At 40.4% G+C, this 17100-nt stretch overlaps 2 protein-coding genes across 4 annotated transcripts; both read left to right on the top strand.

Annotated features, from left to right (window-relative positions):
• Nucleotides 1-3123: 3123 nt before the first annotated feature.
• LOC134671425 (uncharacterized) lies at nt 3124-8063 on the top strand. 2 transcript variants are annotated; one of them, XM_063529283.1, is made up of 5 exons: nt 3124-3283; nt 4564-4734; nt 6042-6153; nt 6544-6623; nt 7916-8063. In XM_063529283.1, the coding sequence occupies exons 1-5, from the start codon at nt 3221-3223 to the stop codon at nt 7925-7927; spliced, it is 438 nt and encodes a 145-aa protein (XP_063385353.1). In that variant the 5' UTR covers nt 3124-3220; the 3' UTR covers nt 7928-8063. The 2 variants fall into 2 exon arrangements, with proteins under 2 accessions (XP_063385353.1, XP_063385354.1); XM_063529284.1 differs by lacking the exon at nt 7916-8063 and having other exon boundaries at nt 6544-6635.
• Nucleotides 8064-10908: 2845 nt separating this feature from the next.
• LOC134671422 (general odorant-binding protein 28a-like) lies at nt 10909-16980 on the top strand. Of its 2 annotated transcripts, none has more exons than XM_063529277.1 (5): nt 10909-11021; nt 11655-11831; nt 12207-12324; nt 13672-13754; nt 16873-16980. In XM_063529277.1, exons 1-5 carry the CDS (start codon nt 10947-10949, stop codon nt 16894-16896), a joined length of 477 nt encoding a protein of 158 aa, XP_063385347.1. In that variant the 5' UTR covers nt 10909-10946; the 3' UTR covers nt 16897-16980. The 2 variants fall into 2 exon arrangements, with proteins under 2 accessions (XP_063385347.1, XP_063385348.1); XM_063529278.1 differs by lacking the exon at nt 10909-11021 and adding an exon at nt 11037-11177.
• Nucleotides 16981-17100: the final 120 nt, after the last annotated feature.

Raw genomic sequence — 17100 nt, 5'->3', positions numbered from 1 at the left:
TGCGGTAGCGTGTTATGGCTATTAATGCTATTATAGTTTTAATGGGGATATTTTTCTAAAAATCGGGTTTTTTTCTTACTGACTGACCGACCCTTCATCTACAACTTAACCCACTTCCACATGACCTATCAAGTTGAAATTTTGCATCCAGCTGGGCTTGTTTGTTCTTCTTCTTCAGTCGGTCCCTCAATACTGAGGATCGTGACATATCCTTCTGTTAAAGACCTGGTTCCTCCATAGGGTTCTGTTCCCCGCCAAGCGCATGGCCTCGTGCAGTTTTAATTGCATAGGTGCCGTAATTTGAGCACACCATCTAGTAGGAGGCGGGCCCTGGTGTCTCGTGTCTTCAACTTTGCCCGTCATTATTACCTACTCCCTCCAGGCTATCCGGAGAGCGACGTGACAGGTGTCCGAAGTTTGAAAGCATTTGGTCCTGGCATGTCATTGACAACCGGTGTTTTATGCGTAGCTCCTCCAGTATGGACTGATTGGTACGCATTGCCGTCCACGGTATTCGTAAAAGCCGGCGCCACACCACACTCAAACGCGTTAATACGCTTGGTCCATTTGGCTCGTTTAGTCTATTTCTGCGAACCAAACAGAAAGATTGGAAACTAGGAAAGATTGTTTGTTACCAACCCATGATAAAGAAATACTGTCTTTCTTTACGATTGCAGTGTTTCCCAAAAAAACAGTTTTTATTTACATGCTAAGCGCCTATCGAATTTGTAATAGCAAAAATAATACGGTACCTACCGTGACTTCGCTGGCAAAAGAATTGAGATCTGTATGGGTGCCAAGCACAACTGTGGTGCCAAGTTCTAGTTCACTTAGGATGTAATGAAAGTTCAGGATTTGTCTTGGCTAGTTTCTATACCAACAAATTAAATTTTAGAAAAAGTAAACTAACCAACGATTGGCGTATTCGGCACCGATCCGATGACTTTGCTAAAAAGTTTTTAAGATTATTGTGGAGAAGACAGCAGTGGCGGCGCGTCAGACATATCCATAGGCAAGCCGGTGCTAATTTGGCTTACATATTTCCTTTACAACATTAGAACATTACTCAAACGTCCAAAAACAGGCAAGCCGGTGGGAATCGGCTTTTATGGACGCGCCGCCACTGGAAGACAGTCATATATGTATATTTTTTTGTTGAGAAGACTGTCCTGGGGCAAATTCACCTGCAATTATTGCTCGTCGAAGACTAAAAATATGTCACACGCTCTTATATCTTAAATAAGATCGTGTCAGATATTTTTGCAGCCTTTGAAGAGTAACAATTTATTGCAGGTGACTGTACGTCGCCCAGATACAGTCAAAACGGAATGCTCCTTCTAGTCCTTCTGCTCTATTCCCCTTCTGTTAGTGGAGTATAAGTGTGCAAACGACCTTGTAGATTGTAGACGGTATTACCTTTTATATGTAGTCTATGAGGTAAAACCGTCTATAATATAGTCGATATTTGTCACAATTACCTTAGGAAGATCACTAATAAGTTTAATACTATAAACGCAATTAGTTTAATGCATAAATTATCCGATGAAATGAATGAACCTTGAGCACATTAACATGCATATTATATTACTACATATATCGTATTAATAATTAATCCAATGTCCTTACCTGTATCTCACAAATAATCACATACCTACAACGCCTACCATAACAACGAGAATGCAGCTACAGCTCAGTTAATTCTACCAGTGGTTTAGCGGTTTGTACACCAAATTTGTATTATCAATAAAATGAAAATGATGATGAATGAATGAATGATGAAACAGTGATACGAATCATACTTTTCATAAGTCGCGACACACGTGACATCTAGTGTCGAATAGCAGTACTGATAATTCCGCTACTTGACGCTAGATGTCGACTACGAAAATAATAGTCGTTTTGGTAACAAAATTAATAACTGGTGTATGAAACTATAGAGTGAGCACTATATGCTTACTTATTTCTCTATGCCAATGCTTTTAGTGTTCCGTACAAAACTTTGTTCACAGAACACTTACGGGATCACATTGATTTTACAAAATAGTTTTTTCTAGTAGCCTATATTGTGTCCCATGTTTTATTTGCGATAGAAAGACTTATAAGATATTTGGAGATCTTTATTCTTGGAAGCCATCTTCGATACAATATCCCACTGCTGGGCACAGGCCTCCCCTGTCTTTCGCCACTAGTCACGGCTTTGTGCATGCTCCCGCCAGTCGCCAACTCGCCACAGAATGAGTCTAGGTCGTTTCGCCATCTCATTTTTGGTCTGCCTCTGCCTCGGGTGATCTGTGGTGCCCATTCGGTCGCTATTTTGGCACAGAATAAATAATAGTACTAGGTACAGAAGACTCACTCTCTAACAAAACACGTCTGTTACTATCAGCACAGATATGGCCGCTAGGTGGCTACAGCGCCACGCGCGGCTTATGGCTTTCCTGTAGCAAAGCGACGAAATCGCGGAGTGAGCCACGCCTGATTTTGGCCCATCTGTCTGGGTGCATCCGACAGATATGTCCCGCCCAATCCCACTTGCGCTTGCTTTAAAAATGCCAATGCTGAATTCTAATAAATATTGGGACATCAGTAATGAATTAAAATTGGACCGTTTCTTACAAGCTTTTATTTACTCACCTGACCGTTGTCTGTCTGTCTGTAATCAAATCTTGCAAGTTAAATTTGATCCACTTCCCGGTTTCCGATTGAGCTGAAATTTTGCATGCATGTATAAATCGGATGACAATGCAATATTATGGTACTTACCATCGAGCTGATTTGATGATGGAGACAGGAGGCGGCCATAGGAACTCTGTGATGAAACAACGCAACCTAATTGTGTTAGGGGTTTTTAGAATTTTCTCGATGAGTACTAGTTGTCTGTCGTAAGAAAAGTACAGTCAGCGATAAAAGCTTGTACCAAAAATGATTTTTTTGCCAAAACTTATTTATTATAAATACGAGATTTCTGCCACTAGTTTGTCATCAACTCATCATCAGTCACCAACAGGATGCACACGGCGTTAACAAGGTGGAATAATATAAACCTAACAAGCATCAAAATTACCCTCTTCATAATGACGCCGTGAGCATACCTATACCTAGCCATAAGGCGTAATAATTGCCATACAAATGACTTAATGATAACCCTAGTATATAAAATGTGGCGAGAACAAACGATTCGCAGAAGTCTTGGAAGGGCGATACAAGTGTGTCGCGGAAAATGTCGAGGGTATCGCTTTTGCTGTTGGTGGTTGTGTGTTCGGTGGCGTTGAGGAAAGTTAATGTGAGTTCTTAGAATTTTCGTAAATTCTAGTTGTGTCATCATCAAACCGCGTTTTCACCAGGCATTAGGTTTTTTGGGGGCAACGCATGTGAATGATGAAATGAAGGAAGAGAAAGACATGCTGCGTCGACCCCAAGTGAATGGGACAAGGGCAAGAGAATGATGATTAGGTTTTTTGGGGGCTACCTAAATATAAAAGACAGTCAGGTATATATAGTCCTATATCGATTAACCCAACTATAAGTAGATACTTTTGCCAAATTCGCAAAAATAGTGTAGGCCCCAACTTCGCAAGGCTTATTTTTTATAATTATTAGTTAGGAGAGACTATTATAGGAGTAAGTCTTTTATTATTAATTTTGAAAATTAGCTCTAAAAATCCTCACGATCATATTAAGCTAATAACTAGGTGACATTTTAGGTGAAACAAGACAATGTGTCTATACGTACGCGATCGTATTCAACTTTTACTAAAGCAACAACTCTGAAATAAATAATTAGCTCAGTGAGCTGTAGACCTCGCGGTAAGCGTCATAAATAAAAAAAAATGTAAAAATAAAATAAAAAAAACGTCGATGAGTTATTATCACTACGAATTTACCAGCAGCAGTGATTTTTTTGAGCGAGCAGTCAGTGCCATAGGCCCTACTGGCACTTACGTCTTTTATGCCAATTCCCACCATTTTAACATTTAAAAAAAAACGAAACGATAGAAAAATTCTATCTAACTACCGATCCTGGGCTATAACCGCGAAAATCGAAGTTCGTAAATTGCGGGGATTTTTCTCTGTCACTCTAATTACGCCTTCATTGGAGTAAAAGAGAAAGATCCCCGCAATTTGCGAATATCGGTTTTCGCGGTAGCCGCTCTGCTCACAATCACCAGAATCGTTCGAGAAATGCGACTTGCAATAGAACATCCGGACTTATTTAGCATTTTGCCCGAGTTCAAACGGAGGCCTTCGCTAACGCAAAAAGCCTAGTCTCCATGCAATTGTCGGATTTAGTATGAAATAATATCTGATATTTTTGGTAATTTAAGGGTCTGTTGCTTTCATAACAATAGTTAGTTACTTACATACAATTTGTCTTGTAGGTAGTTATCACCTAAAGGCCCATGTACATTGGGCCAACGCAGGCCAGTCCAAGGCACGCAGCTATGCGGTCGAATAAGATAATAGCAATACCACTTGCTCCCTCTAACGCATAAATGTGTCCCCCAAACTGGCCCACGCTGGCCCAATATGTACCTTTAAAATTCCCCGCTATAATATTTCAAGGCCGAGTCAGATGAAGAGAAGGGGATCCACGAAGTGCTGATCCCCATCATCGCGGAGTGCAGCATGGAGCATGGAACTAACGTGGCGGAAGTTATGGCCTCCAAGGACAACAAGGATTACGAAGCCCTCGACGGGTGCCTCATCGAGTGCGTGAACAAGAAGATGGGCATGGTTAGTATGACTCCTACGCTTGGCCACAGAATAAATAATAGTACCAGGTACAGAAGACTCACTCTCTAACAAAACGCGTCTGTCAAAATCAGCACAGATATGGCCGCTGGGCGCGAGGGCTACAGCGCCACGCGCGGCTTTTGGCTTTCCCCAAAATTGGTGTGGAACGGATGTACTTTTAGCTACCTGTAGCAAAGCGACGAAATCGCGGAGTGAGCCACGCCTGAGGGGCTACCGCGAAAACCGAAACTCGCAAATTGCGGGTATCTTTCTCCTTCACTCCAATGAAGGCGTAATTAGAGTGACAGAGAAAAATTCCCGCAATTTGCGAACTTCGATTTTCGCGGTCATAGCCCTGGCTCGGCGCTAACCGCTATATACTCGTAAGAAAGTGACGTGTAAAATTATTTATAATTTTATCAATAAATATCTCAATCTCAATCTCAATCTCTCAAAAGACTTTTGACGTGTAAGTCTTATAGTCTGATACGATACTTTTGATACTGACTGTACGAGTGTACGAGTACCACATTCTTTACTCGATCGTTAATTTATTTTTGACGTGTTTATGTTTATTTTTTATTTTTATTTTATTTATGTTTATTCAGGTATAATTCTAGAGTAATACAAAATTAAAACAAGAAATAAAATAAAAATACAAACTATAAAATATACTTACCTACCACAGTAGTGACCCTGCCTGTGAAGCCGATGGTCCTGGGTTCGAATCCCAGTAAGGGCATTTATTTGTGTAATGACACAAATATTTGTTCCTGAGTCATGGTTGTTTTCTATGTATTTAAGTATATTTACATATTATATATAATCGTTGTCTGAGTACCCACAACACAAGCCTTATTCTTGAGCTTACTGTGGGACTTAGTCAATCTGTGTAAGAATGTCCTATAATATTTATTTATTATTTAATTACAAAAAGAACACCCCGTCCAACAGGTCGGACTGCGGCATGGGCCCCATGACACTGGCGGCGTTACCTCTCTGTACCGTTTATTCTATCTCAAGTAATATTTACTCCAATTGTAATATAAAGGACGACACACGCTAAACCGGGCAGTGCCCGGGCCGAGGCGTCCGACATGTCATTTATTTGCTATGACGGCTGATCGGTGATTACGTGGTGCTTTCCATAGAAAACGAAGCGCCGGAAGCTCCGATCCGGCCCCGGCCCGGTCTAGCGTGCTGCGTGTATCATCCTACGTAGGCAATATTGCGAGAAAATAAGTACATTTACATGCGGCAGATATTATTAATACAAGTCTAACGTAATTTATTAAACTTATTTTCAGATGGATGACGACGGCGCGTTTGTCGTGGACAAAATAGTAGAGAACGTTAAGAAAATCCTGAAGGAAGCAGAAACGGAGAAAATTGAGGAAGCTGTTAAACATTGTTCTGAAGGTAAACAAACCCTTAAAAGTATAAGTAAATCAATGTTAAAAAAAATCTAGAGTCATCTTTAAAAAAAGGTAGGTATAGTTATTAATAATTAAGTAAATTTTCCGAGATCATTTCAAACTTTTTGTAGATTTTTCGCAAATAGCATACCTCTTAATGTATTTTCTAAATTAAGGTAATTAATTAGATACTTATATTTATTTTTGCGGTGGGAGGGTGGGAATATTTGCATGTGAAAATACGCAAGTAAGTTGCGGTTGGGTTAGCACTGATTGACTAGCACGTTATCTTTTCGCGGATTAGCAAAGTAATATTTTAGTTTTAATTAATATGGATTTCCGCAAAGTAACGCCTGATTCTATTCACTAGATACTTATATGTTTTTTTTTTCAGAGAGCGAGAAAAATCCTGCAGATATAAAGTGTGGAAAATCCAAAATGATGCTAACCTGTATGATGGAGCAAAAAGAAAGGGTAATTGTATGAGAATATGTAGACAATTAAAATATACAAACAAACATACATTTACAAACATTTACATTTTTTATTAACATTTTTTTTAAATTTACAAACATTTTTTTTGCGTGTGTGCGACCACAAAAAAAACTATCTGCCTTTGATCAATTCATACATAACATTTTTTCGTTATGAAGAACTTATGACCTCAGGAACGCGTGGGTAAAATATATCTGATTACTCGAGCCCAGATGTATATTTAGGGCAGTCCACGAGAATGTCGCTGAAGAAATGCTTTTACCTTGTGGGTAGGATGTCTCACGTTAGACCGGGCCGTGTCCGTGCCGGAGCTTCCGGAGCATACTTTTCTATGACGTGACAGGCGATCACGTGACGTTTTCCATAGAAAACGATGTGCCGGAAGCTCCGGCCCGAACACGGCCCGGTCTAACGTGAGTCATCCTTAATGCCGGCAGCTCTACCTCTATCAAATGTATAAAACTCGAGAATACAGAGAGTAGGTATACCTATATACATAATTATGTATTTACCTACTTACTTTCCAATTTGTTAGTCAAATCATGACATATTATCATGGGCCAAATTCGACACGTACAACTGTCAGATTTCGCATCCACGTCAAATCAACAGTTGATTTTATCGCATACTGAGTTGTGATTCCATCAACGGTGGATAATATCATTTGGTACAACTAAAACTCCACTCTAAACTAAGGATGGTTCGGTTTAGTTTGCTTGTCACCCTAACTGTGGATTGTTAATGTCAAATTTTGACATTGTACGTATTCGAGAACTTATGATTTTTCCCACATCAGCGGGATATCAACACGATACGTCAAACGTCGCTTGTCGAATAGGGGTCCAGACCAATTATATCACTTTTTAGCATATTTTCAGTACTCGCATTAGAAAATGCCATTTCGTAAGCGACATTTCGATGAAAGTCTTTAGAACACATGTATGACCTAAAAGCTGAAATCTGAGATAAGTAGGTACAGTCACCTGCAATAATGTGTTACACTTCGAAGGCCGCAAAAATATATGACACGCTCTTATGGATTTGCAAAAAAGATCGTGTCAGATATTTTTGCGGCCTTCGTTGTGTTACATGTTATTGCAGGTGACGGTACGTAATAGTTTCAAATGAAGCACTATAATATTAAACCAATTCGCCTTATTTGCCGGAATACTATCAACAGAGTTCTGGACTAATATGATTGAGTAAGTTTAAATATCTCGTTAATCTCATTGAATTTTATTTTACGTATAACTTTATTTTTATTTTTTCAGTTAAACATGTAAAATCTAGCCCAGCGACCCGGCAAACAAGAAGAATGACCTAACCTCCAACAACCCGCTCTGTTAAAATTTATAATTTAAGTTAAATTTTGTTATTTTTATGAAACACTAAATTATGAAAATATATTTTTGTTGCAAATGTTGTTTTAATTAACTGCTTATAAAACAAACGAAATAGAGCAAAAACAAGTTATGCATGAAAAACTTAAATTCGCTGTATTTTATTTAACTATGGTATATGGTATCTGAAGCTATATAGCTACATAAACTAATTACAATTACAGGCATATATATACCTTATCCTATTGTAAGTACCATCACGCTTCAGGGGCCAAATTCGACATGTACAACTGTCAGATTTCGCATCCACGTCAAATCAACAGTTGATTTTAATTCATACTGAGTGTTGATTCCATCAACGGTGGATAATATCATTTGGTACAACCCAAACTAAACTCTAAACTAAGGGTGGTTCGGTTTAGTTTGCTTGTCACCCTAACTGTGGATTGTTAATGTCAAATGTTGACATTGTACGTATTCGAGAACTTATGATTTTTCCCACATCAACGGGAGATCAACACGATACGTCAAACGTCGCTTGTCGAATAGGGGTCCAGGCTCCTAGATTGTTGTGCCATTTAGCGTCCTAATCCTAACCCTAACTAATTTGGCTGTTCAATACTTACGCTATAAAATTTTCAATTTAGCAAGAACCCTAAATGGCAAAACAATTCCGTCTGGTGATTGTACAAAGTTTCAGAGCTATCTGTCGTGTTCTAAAAAGAGAGCGTTATATTATGTCATGTCATGCGTCACTTTCGCACTTGCATAGGTACTTGTCTTATTAGAACGTGACAGGCATGGTGACAAATGACACAGAGACGGCCATCTTAGCTCTTGGATCACACGTAGCAGCAAACGAAGTCGCACACCTCCGAACTCCTCAGGGGGAGTTACGAGGTTTGCGACTTTAAGCAATAATACTTAAGCAGCAGCTAAGGTAGCCATTGCTAATTTCCTTGAAATGAAGTTACGAGGTTTGCGACTTAAGACGACGATATATAATAATATATGTAACAATTCGTAGGTGCTTGTTCCTAGGCCTACGGTACTGATCCCACCGCGAGCTAGTAAGCTATGAGCTATCGGCTATAAACACGAACAAAAGATAAGCACTCCCGTGTTAATAATATTTATAGCTCACCGCTAGGCGAGTAGGTACCTAACTATAAATATCGCCGTGTCTCTTTTATTTACACGGGAGTGCTTATCTTTTGTTCGTGTTTATAGCCGATAGCTCATAGCTTACTAGCTCGCGGTGGGACCAGTGCCTACATGAATATATTTGATGTAGGCACTGGTCTGGTCCCAATGAAGTATATTTTGACTTTGACTTTGATACGTCACCAAGTTATTTAGTTAGTACTCGTTCTACCGATGTTGTGAAGTGACGAAGCCATATTGTTGAGCATTCCGTTCCGCCACCGAAACGAATCAGCAACTCGACAAACGTAGCCATTGTGGATTTATTCCTAATGCTGAATTTTTCTGCTACCTGGTTTTACTTATTTTTGAATAACCTATTTATTTTTAAATATAATGAAGGGTTCAGTCTGGACTACTAACGGGGCGATTCGGGAAATGAATTAGAGATTAACTAGACACGATATAGTAAAGATATGTGACGTCCCACGAAAAAGGTACCTTATGGCGGTTGGCGCTTAATCTACTATTAACGCCCCTCCAATATTATTGCGGCGCTATGCGACGTAAGCAGGCCGTCATAATTAAGGTAACTTTTTCCGTGGAACGTCACATATATTCACTATTTCATATCTAATGAATCTCTAATTGATATCCCGAACCGCGGCGCCAGCCGCCATAAGGTACCTTTTGCACTGGAACGTCACATATCTTTACTATTTCATATCTAGTGAGTCTCTAATTCATTTCCCGAATCGAGCCGTAAATGTATTCCTCATATAATAGTAAAGGAAGGTAAACGAATTAAGAGACACGCGTATCATTATAAACTTATAGCGGTGGTTGCATACTATTTAATAAAAACCTACAGTGTTAACTAAATTATATCATTACTTTGGAAAACAGCTCTTGTACCTTTATCTTGGCTATTAGGCTTTCCAGCACCAGAACAGCTATTATAGCATATTAATCGAAACGTTCTGGAGCGAAGCTTTGTTAATTCGAAAGTGACGCAATCAAATGACATAATTAAATTTAATGACTTCATGCAATTTACGACGAAAATGAATAGAATGAAAGATAAAATGTTAATAGGAACTCAACGAAATTAATAACTAGCTTACGTTTTACCGCTGTATCATCATCATCTCAGCCATAAGACGTCCACTGCTGAACATAGCCCCCCCCCCCCTTGGATCTCCATACGTGCCAGTTGGAAGCGACCCGCATCCAGCGTCTTCCTAACAAGGTCGTCTGTCCATCTTGTGGGCGGACGTCCTACGCTGCGTTTGCTAGTCCGTGGTCTCCACTCGAGCACTTTTCGACCCCATCGGCCATCTTCTCTGCGCGCAATGTGGCCTGCCCATTGCCACTTCAGCTTGCTAATCCGGTGGGCTATGTCGGTGACTTTAGTTCGTCTACGGATCTCCTCATTTGATTCGATCACGTAGAGAAACTCCGAGCATAGCCCTCTCCATAGCTCGTTGAGCGACTTTGAGTTTTGAGATGAGGCCGATAGTGAAAGACCACGTTTCGGAGTCGTAAAAGTCATCACTGGTAACACACATTGATTAAAGACTTTCGTCTTGAGGCACTGAGGTATGTCGGACGAAAAGACATTACGTACCACTACGTATTGCCACTGTATATATATTGTATATATATATGTAAACTCAAGTGTAATTGTATTCAAATTGTAGGTACTGTTTAACGCAATAATCATTTTTTCATTGTTTTTTTTTTTTCAAATAAATGATTTTCCATAGGATTGAACAAACAAACAACAATGTTTCTACCTTATCTATTACAATAGTTGAGGATGTTTTGCAGATACCGTGCTTCCTGGCACATTACCAAAATCATGGTTACAAAGTCATCCTATTCATCAGGCAAGGTAAACGGGCCGGTCTTTTAGTATATATTGACGTAGCACGCATTTATGTGATCAATACGGGTATAATTGTCATTGTGAAGGTGTCGTTAAAATTAAACCATGGCTCGATTAACTTTTGTTTTGGCTGTTGTTGTCGCTATTGCGAATAATGTATGGGTGAGTATATGTTGTCACATGTGCACACACAATTTTTATTACACTTTTTAATAGAGTTGCTAAAGATAACGGTTTTCTGATTGATCTTTCATATGAGGTTAGCGGAAATGACGATATTTTTATTGTACGAAGAGATTAATGGTGCTACCGCGAACTTTAATCTTTAGTCTAGGTACTTTAGTAATACACCGGGCAAAAACGATAAGCTCAGCTCAAACACTGAGTATTTATATTTTAAACGGACGAATTAAAGTGGTATTGAGGAAGCAGGTGGCAATATTCTGGACTAATTACCATTTCTTAAGGGGGACCGACGACTAATCTGTGGTTGCCTAGGGATGACAGCAAGGAACCATATTGAATGAAAATATGTATTAGAGAAATGTTATCAATCTATCATATTAGCTTACTGAGTATATAATAAAAGAGACCATCATTACAAAATTGAAATCCAAAATATTTAAATATTAATTTCAGGCGATATCAGGAGACCAAAAGACCGTAATCCAAGCTGAGTTCGTAACGCGGGGGTTGTCTTGCTTAAAAAACAATCCTCTCACCGTGGAAGACATTAACTCTCTCAGAATGCTGAAATCACCGGAAAGCAGCGGCGCTAAGTGCTTCACAGCTTGTCTCTTCAAGAACATTGGTATTGTAAGTGCTTTTTTATTTTCATCGCTGACCTACGGCCTGACAATGACAGTGAGCTTCGCTTCGAGGCCTGTGAAGGCCAAAGGCTGAGCTTAAAGGTTTAGAGCAGAACTGTAGGAGGGTTCAGATCGGACGACCTACTTGTCAGTCTAAAATATAGTAAAAAGCGGAGCTGAAAGGCCCCCAAAGGCCGAAGACCGAACGCAGCTAAGAGTTGAAGCTGGATGGAACATCAGCGCGCAGCGGGCAACTGTGTGAGACCGAGGACCGAGAGCGGAGCGGGCTAAAAATGTTTCACGTACGCTACACTGGGGATGTACCTATCCGTAATCCGTATTGTTTTCATTCTTTAATTCTAGCTATTGTTTTACTCTACAGATGGACAATTCAGGAGCAGTATCAGCATCGAATGCCCGTATGAATGCGAAGCAGGTCTTTGCTAATGATGAAGCCAGTCTCAACAACGTTGAGGAGCTTGTCAAGCAGTGCGAAAAAGGTAAGGTACTTATATATAGGACGACCGTATTAGATGAGATCCTTATTTCTGGAAATGTTGCTTATTAGAACACATCAGTTCAGTTCAAGGCACGTTCAAGGTTTCAAGTCCAGTAGGGCAGTAGCTAATATATATGCACATTAAAACTTCCTTCTTCCTCGCGTTATCCCGGCATTTCGCCACGGCTCATGAGAGCCTGGGGTCCGCTTGACAACTAATCCCATGATTTGACGTAGGCACTAGTTTTTACGAAAGCGACTGCCATCTGACCTTCCAACCCAGAGGGTAAACTAGGCCTTATTGGAATTAGTCCGGTTTCCTCACGATGTTTTCCTTCACCGAAAAGCGACTGGTAAATATCAAATGATATTTCGTACATAAGTTCCGAAAAACTCATTGGTACGAGCCGGGGTTTGAACCCGCGACCTCCAGATTGCAAGTCGCACGCTCTCACCGTTATAGGCCACCAGCGCTTCCATATGCACATTAAAACATAAGGTAATTTATGTGATGAATATCCAGAAGTTTTGTTTTTACAATTTCCGACTTTAATACTCGCCATGCCAGTATAAATGATGTCCCCGTCGGGCTCTTGTTAGTGCCAAAGTACCTGCAGTCCTCGAGCCCAGCGGTCAGCCCAGGGATGACGGCAAGAGGCCCGACGGAATGACACTGGTGCCTTGGAGCATGGGTCGGCCGCTAGTTTGGGACGCTATCTGCGTTGATACCCTAGCACCGTCCCATGTTCCAAGCACCAAAGATTCTGCTGGCGCTGCGGCTTCCTCAGCCGAAAGCCTCAAGCGCCGCAAATATGCCGCTCTTGGAAGCAGCTACATATTTGCGGCGTTTGGTGTCGAAACTTTGGGGCCGTGGGGGCCAAGTGCGCGTCGACTGTACAAAGACTTGTCGGCGCGCTTAATAGAGGCTTCTGGTGACCAGCTAGAGGGCTGGCCACTATTTCGCCCAGCGTATTAGCATCGCTATACAGCGGGGAAATACGGCCAGCCTTCTGGACACCTTGACGGCGATCTGGGGCAAATTTTTTACCTATAGTTTTTGTAAGTTTTATATGTTTGTTAATTTATTTCTTTATACTCAACTGACAAATAATCTGAAAATACTCTAGAGTCAGACCAAGATAAGTCTGCAACGATTTTAATAGCACACGCAGTGCAAGTGTTGTTTATTTTATACGTCATAGGTACTCATAATGTCATAGAACTTTGACGCTTACAATAACACTTGCACAGCTTCTGCTATCAAAATCGTTGTAGTATTTTCTTGGTTCAACATGGTTCAACCATCAAGTTCAACTCTAGAAGCTAAGGTTGCCAATTTTTTTTACAGTGAATGCTCAAAATGTGGCAGATGACAAGGGCTGCGATAGGGCTGCTCTGGCCTTTACCTGTTTAACTGAAAATGCGGCCAAGGTGGGCATTTAACACTATACTAAAATATCTGTACCATAGCGCCTAGGCAATAAAGCCTGTGTGTTTAGATATTTCTGAGCACTTTAGTCTCTCCATGGAGTCCAGGGGGCCTAGCCAAGAGAACACTCGTACATCGATAATCGTCAAATAAAAAGAAAAACCGTATCGGGATGACAGATGCTTAGTCGCGTGACATTTCCATACATTATCGTTTTCTGTCAACGATTATTTTCTCGGTGTGGCCCCCCGATATAACTGCCCCCTCGTTTCACCACAGTGACAGTTGACAACTGACTATAAGTGTAACTGGTCCAACAAGTACCTAAATATTGTGTCGTCGATATGGGCATTTAACTACTTATCGACCCGATAATTGACAGAAATTTGTCATCGTGTTGAAATAGCCCTAGTAGCATTTTCGTTGGGGCCCACGGTGCCAACGGTAGGGAAAACGTTGGGATGAGGTTCGTTCCGTAGCCAACATTAATTTTGTATTGGCCCACCATCGCATTTACCAACATTCGCTGTGGCACAGATGCCCAACAATGGGCCTTAGTGTATTTTGGTACCGTTGGCTAAACAACGATAACATTCGTTGGCCCAATGGTGACGAATACCGCATTTACCAACATTGGCTGTGGCACGGATGCCCAAAAATGGGCCTTTGTGTATTTTGGTAACGTTGGCTAGTCAACGAAATCATCCGATGGCCCAATGATGACAAATATCGCATTTACCAACATTGGCTGTGGCACGGATGCCCAACAATGGGCCTTTGTGTATTTTGGTAACGTTGGCTAATCAACGATATCATCCGATGGCCCAATGATGACAAATATCGCATTTACCAACATTGGCTGTGGCACTGATGCCCAACAATGGGCCTTTGTGAATTTTGGTAACGTTGGCTAATCAACGATATCATCCGATGGCCCAATGATGACAAAAATCGCATTTACCAACATTGGCTGTAGCACTGATGCCCAACAATGGGCCTTTGTGTATTTTGGTAACGTTGGCTAATCAACGATATCATCCGATGGCCCAATGATGACAAAAATCGCATTTACCAACATTGGCTGTAGCACTGATGCCCAACAATGGGCCTTTGTTTATTTTGGTAACGTTGGCTAATCAACGATATCATCCGATGGCCCAATGACGACAAATATCGCTTTTACCAACATTGGCTGTAGCATTGATTCCCAACAACGGCCCTTTGTTTATTTTGGTAACGTTGGCTAATCAACGATATCATCCGATGGCCCAATGACGACAAATATCGCATTTACCAACATTGACTGTAGCATTGATGCCCAACAATGGGCCTTTGTGTATTTTGGTAACGTTGGCTAATCAACGATATCATCCGATGGCCCAATGATGACAAATATCGCATTTACCAACATTGGCTGTGGCACTGATGCCCAACAATGGGCCTTTGTTTATTTTGGTAACGTTGGCTAATCAACGATATCATCCGATGGCCCAATGACGACAAATATTGCATTTACCAACATTGGCTGTAGCATTGATGCCCAACAATGGGCCTTTGTGTATTTTGGTAACGTTGGCTAATCAACGATATCATCCGATGGCCCAATGATGACTTATATCGCATTTACCAACATAGGCTGTGGCACTGATGCCCAACAATGGGCCTTTGTTTATTTTGGTAACGTTGGCTAATCAAAGATAACATTCGTTGGCCCAATGGTGACGAATATCGTATTTACCAACATTGGCTGTGGCACTAACGCCTAACAATGGGCCTTTGTGTATTTTGGTACCGGTGGCTAAACAACGATAACATTCGTTGGCCCAGTGAGCACAAATATCCCATTTACCAACATTGGCTGTGGTACTGATGCCCAACAATACCAGTTGAGTTTGCTTGTGGCGTCACTAGATGGCGTTACTGTCTCCAAACATCGAAGTTATAGTTATTTTCTCGATTATTCCGGATATAATCATAATATTTTTTTAAAGTAACTTATAAATGTAATAGCTATAACTATAAAATTTATACATTAATTTAAAAAATTGTATTTTATCAACATTTTCTTAATTTAAATCTCAAAAAACATAAATCTCGCTTACGAAATTTCGAAGTGCGGTTGGTATATATACAAATTACAGTGTACAGTAAATGTACTTGCTTCGGCAGTACATATACTAAAATTGGAACGATACAGAGAAGATTAACAACAACTGCTGCCTAGGGCCTTCATGTGTATACAACCAATGCCTACCGTAGTGTAATTGTAATATTTATCAGCAAAGGCCCAACGTCGTATTACACAACCCCTTACTTAACGTAGGGTAACTGTAGGACTCGTAAACAAAAGCCCATTACATAATTAGACTGTAGGCACACTATAAATTACACAACTATTTACCTACGGTAGTATTGTAAGAATCCTACACAAGGCCCAACGTTAAAGTTACAATGTTGGCCCATTGTGGGACAAGCTGTGTTGGGCCTTCAACCAGGTGCACGACTACCTACCGACCTACCTGACTTGCCGTTGGGTAATTGTTAAATTTGCAAACAGATGCACAACGTAAAAATTGCCCTTTTAAAATTTTTTGCAGTTGGCCCTACAGCAAGCCATACGGCCAAATGTAACAATTAACCAACCATCAAACAAATGTGTATAGGCCCAACCACGGCCCAACCAAAACCACCACCGTTGAATAATTGTATGATTTATATAAATAGGCCCAACGAAAAAATTACTCTAATGGCCCTCTGTTGGGAATCTTCGGGAGGGCCTTTGTCGAGGGCCCTCCAGCAAATCGTACGGCCAAATGTAACAATTAACCAACCATCAAACAAATGTGTATAGGCCCAACCACGGCCCAACCAAAACCACCACCGTTGAATAATTGTATGATTTATTTAAATAGGCCCAACGAAAAAATTACTCTTATGGCCCTCTGTTGGGAATCTTCGGGAGGGCCTTTGTCGAGGGCCCTCCAGCAAATCGTACGGCCAAATATAACGGTAATCCCTACAAGAAAATGCTATTAGGGAGGCACCCTGTTCATAATCTAAACTTGAAATATGTTGGATATTCATTGATTATGAATTTATTAACATTTTTTTTGTTTTCAGTATGGCCTCGATCTCAAGTTTTAAGGTAAAAACTAAAATAGACCAACCAAAAAGTACAAACATGACAAGGATTTAAGGATTATAATGAATAAATGTTCCATGCCCTTCTATTCAAGAGTTTTATTGTTCCTAATTTCAATTACTTATTACCCTTGTATATACCTATAAAATTTACGAAATGTGGTACAGTCAGCAGCAGAAATTGCTAAGCGGGCGAGGTGTTCAAAA

Source organism: Cydia fagiglandana, chromosome 15, assembly GCF_963556715.1.
Source record: "Cydia fagiglandana chromosome 15, ilCydFagi1.1, whole genome shotgun sequence".
NCBI classification, from domain to species: domain Eukaryota; kingdom Metazoa; phylum Arthropoda; class Insecta; order Lepidoptera; family Tortricidae; genus Cydia; species Cydia fagiglandana.
This window is presented reverse-complemented; position numbering and strand designations above follow the sequence as displayed.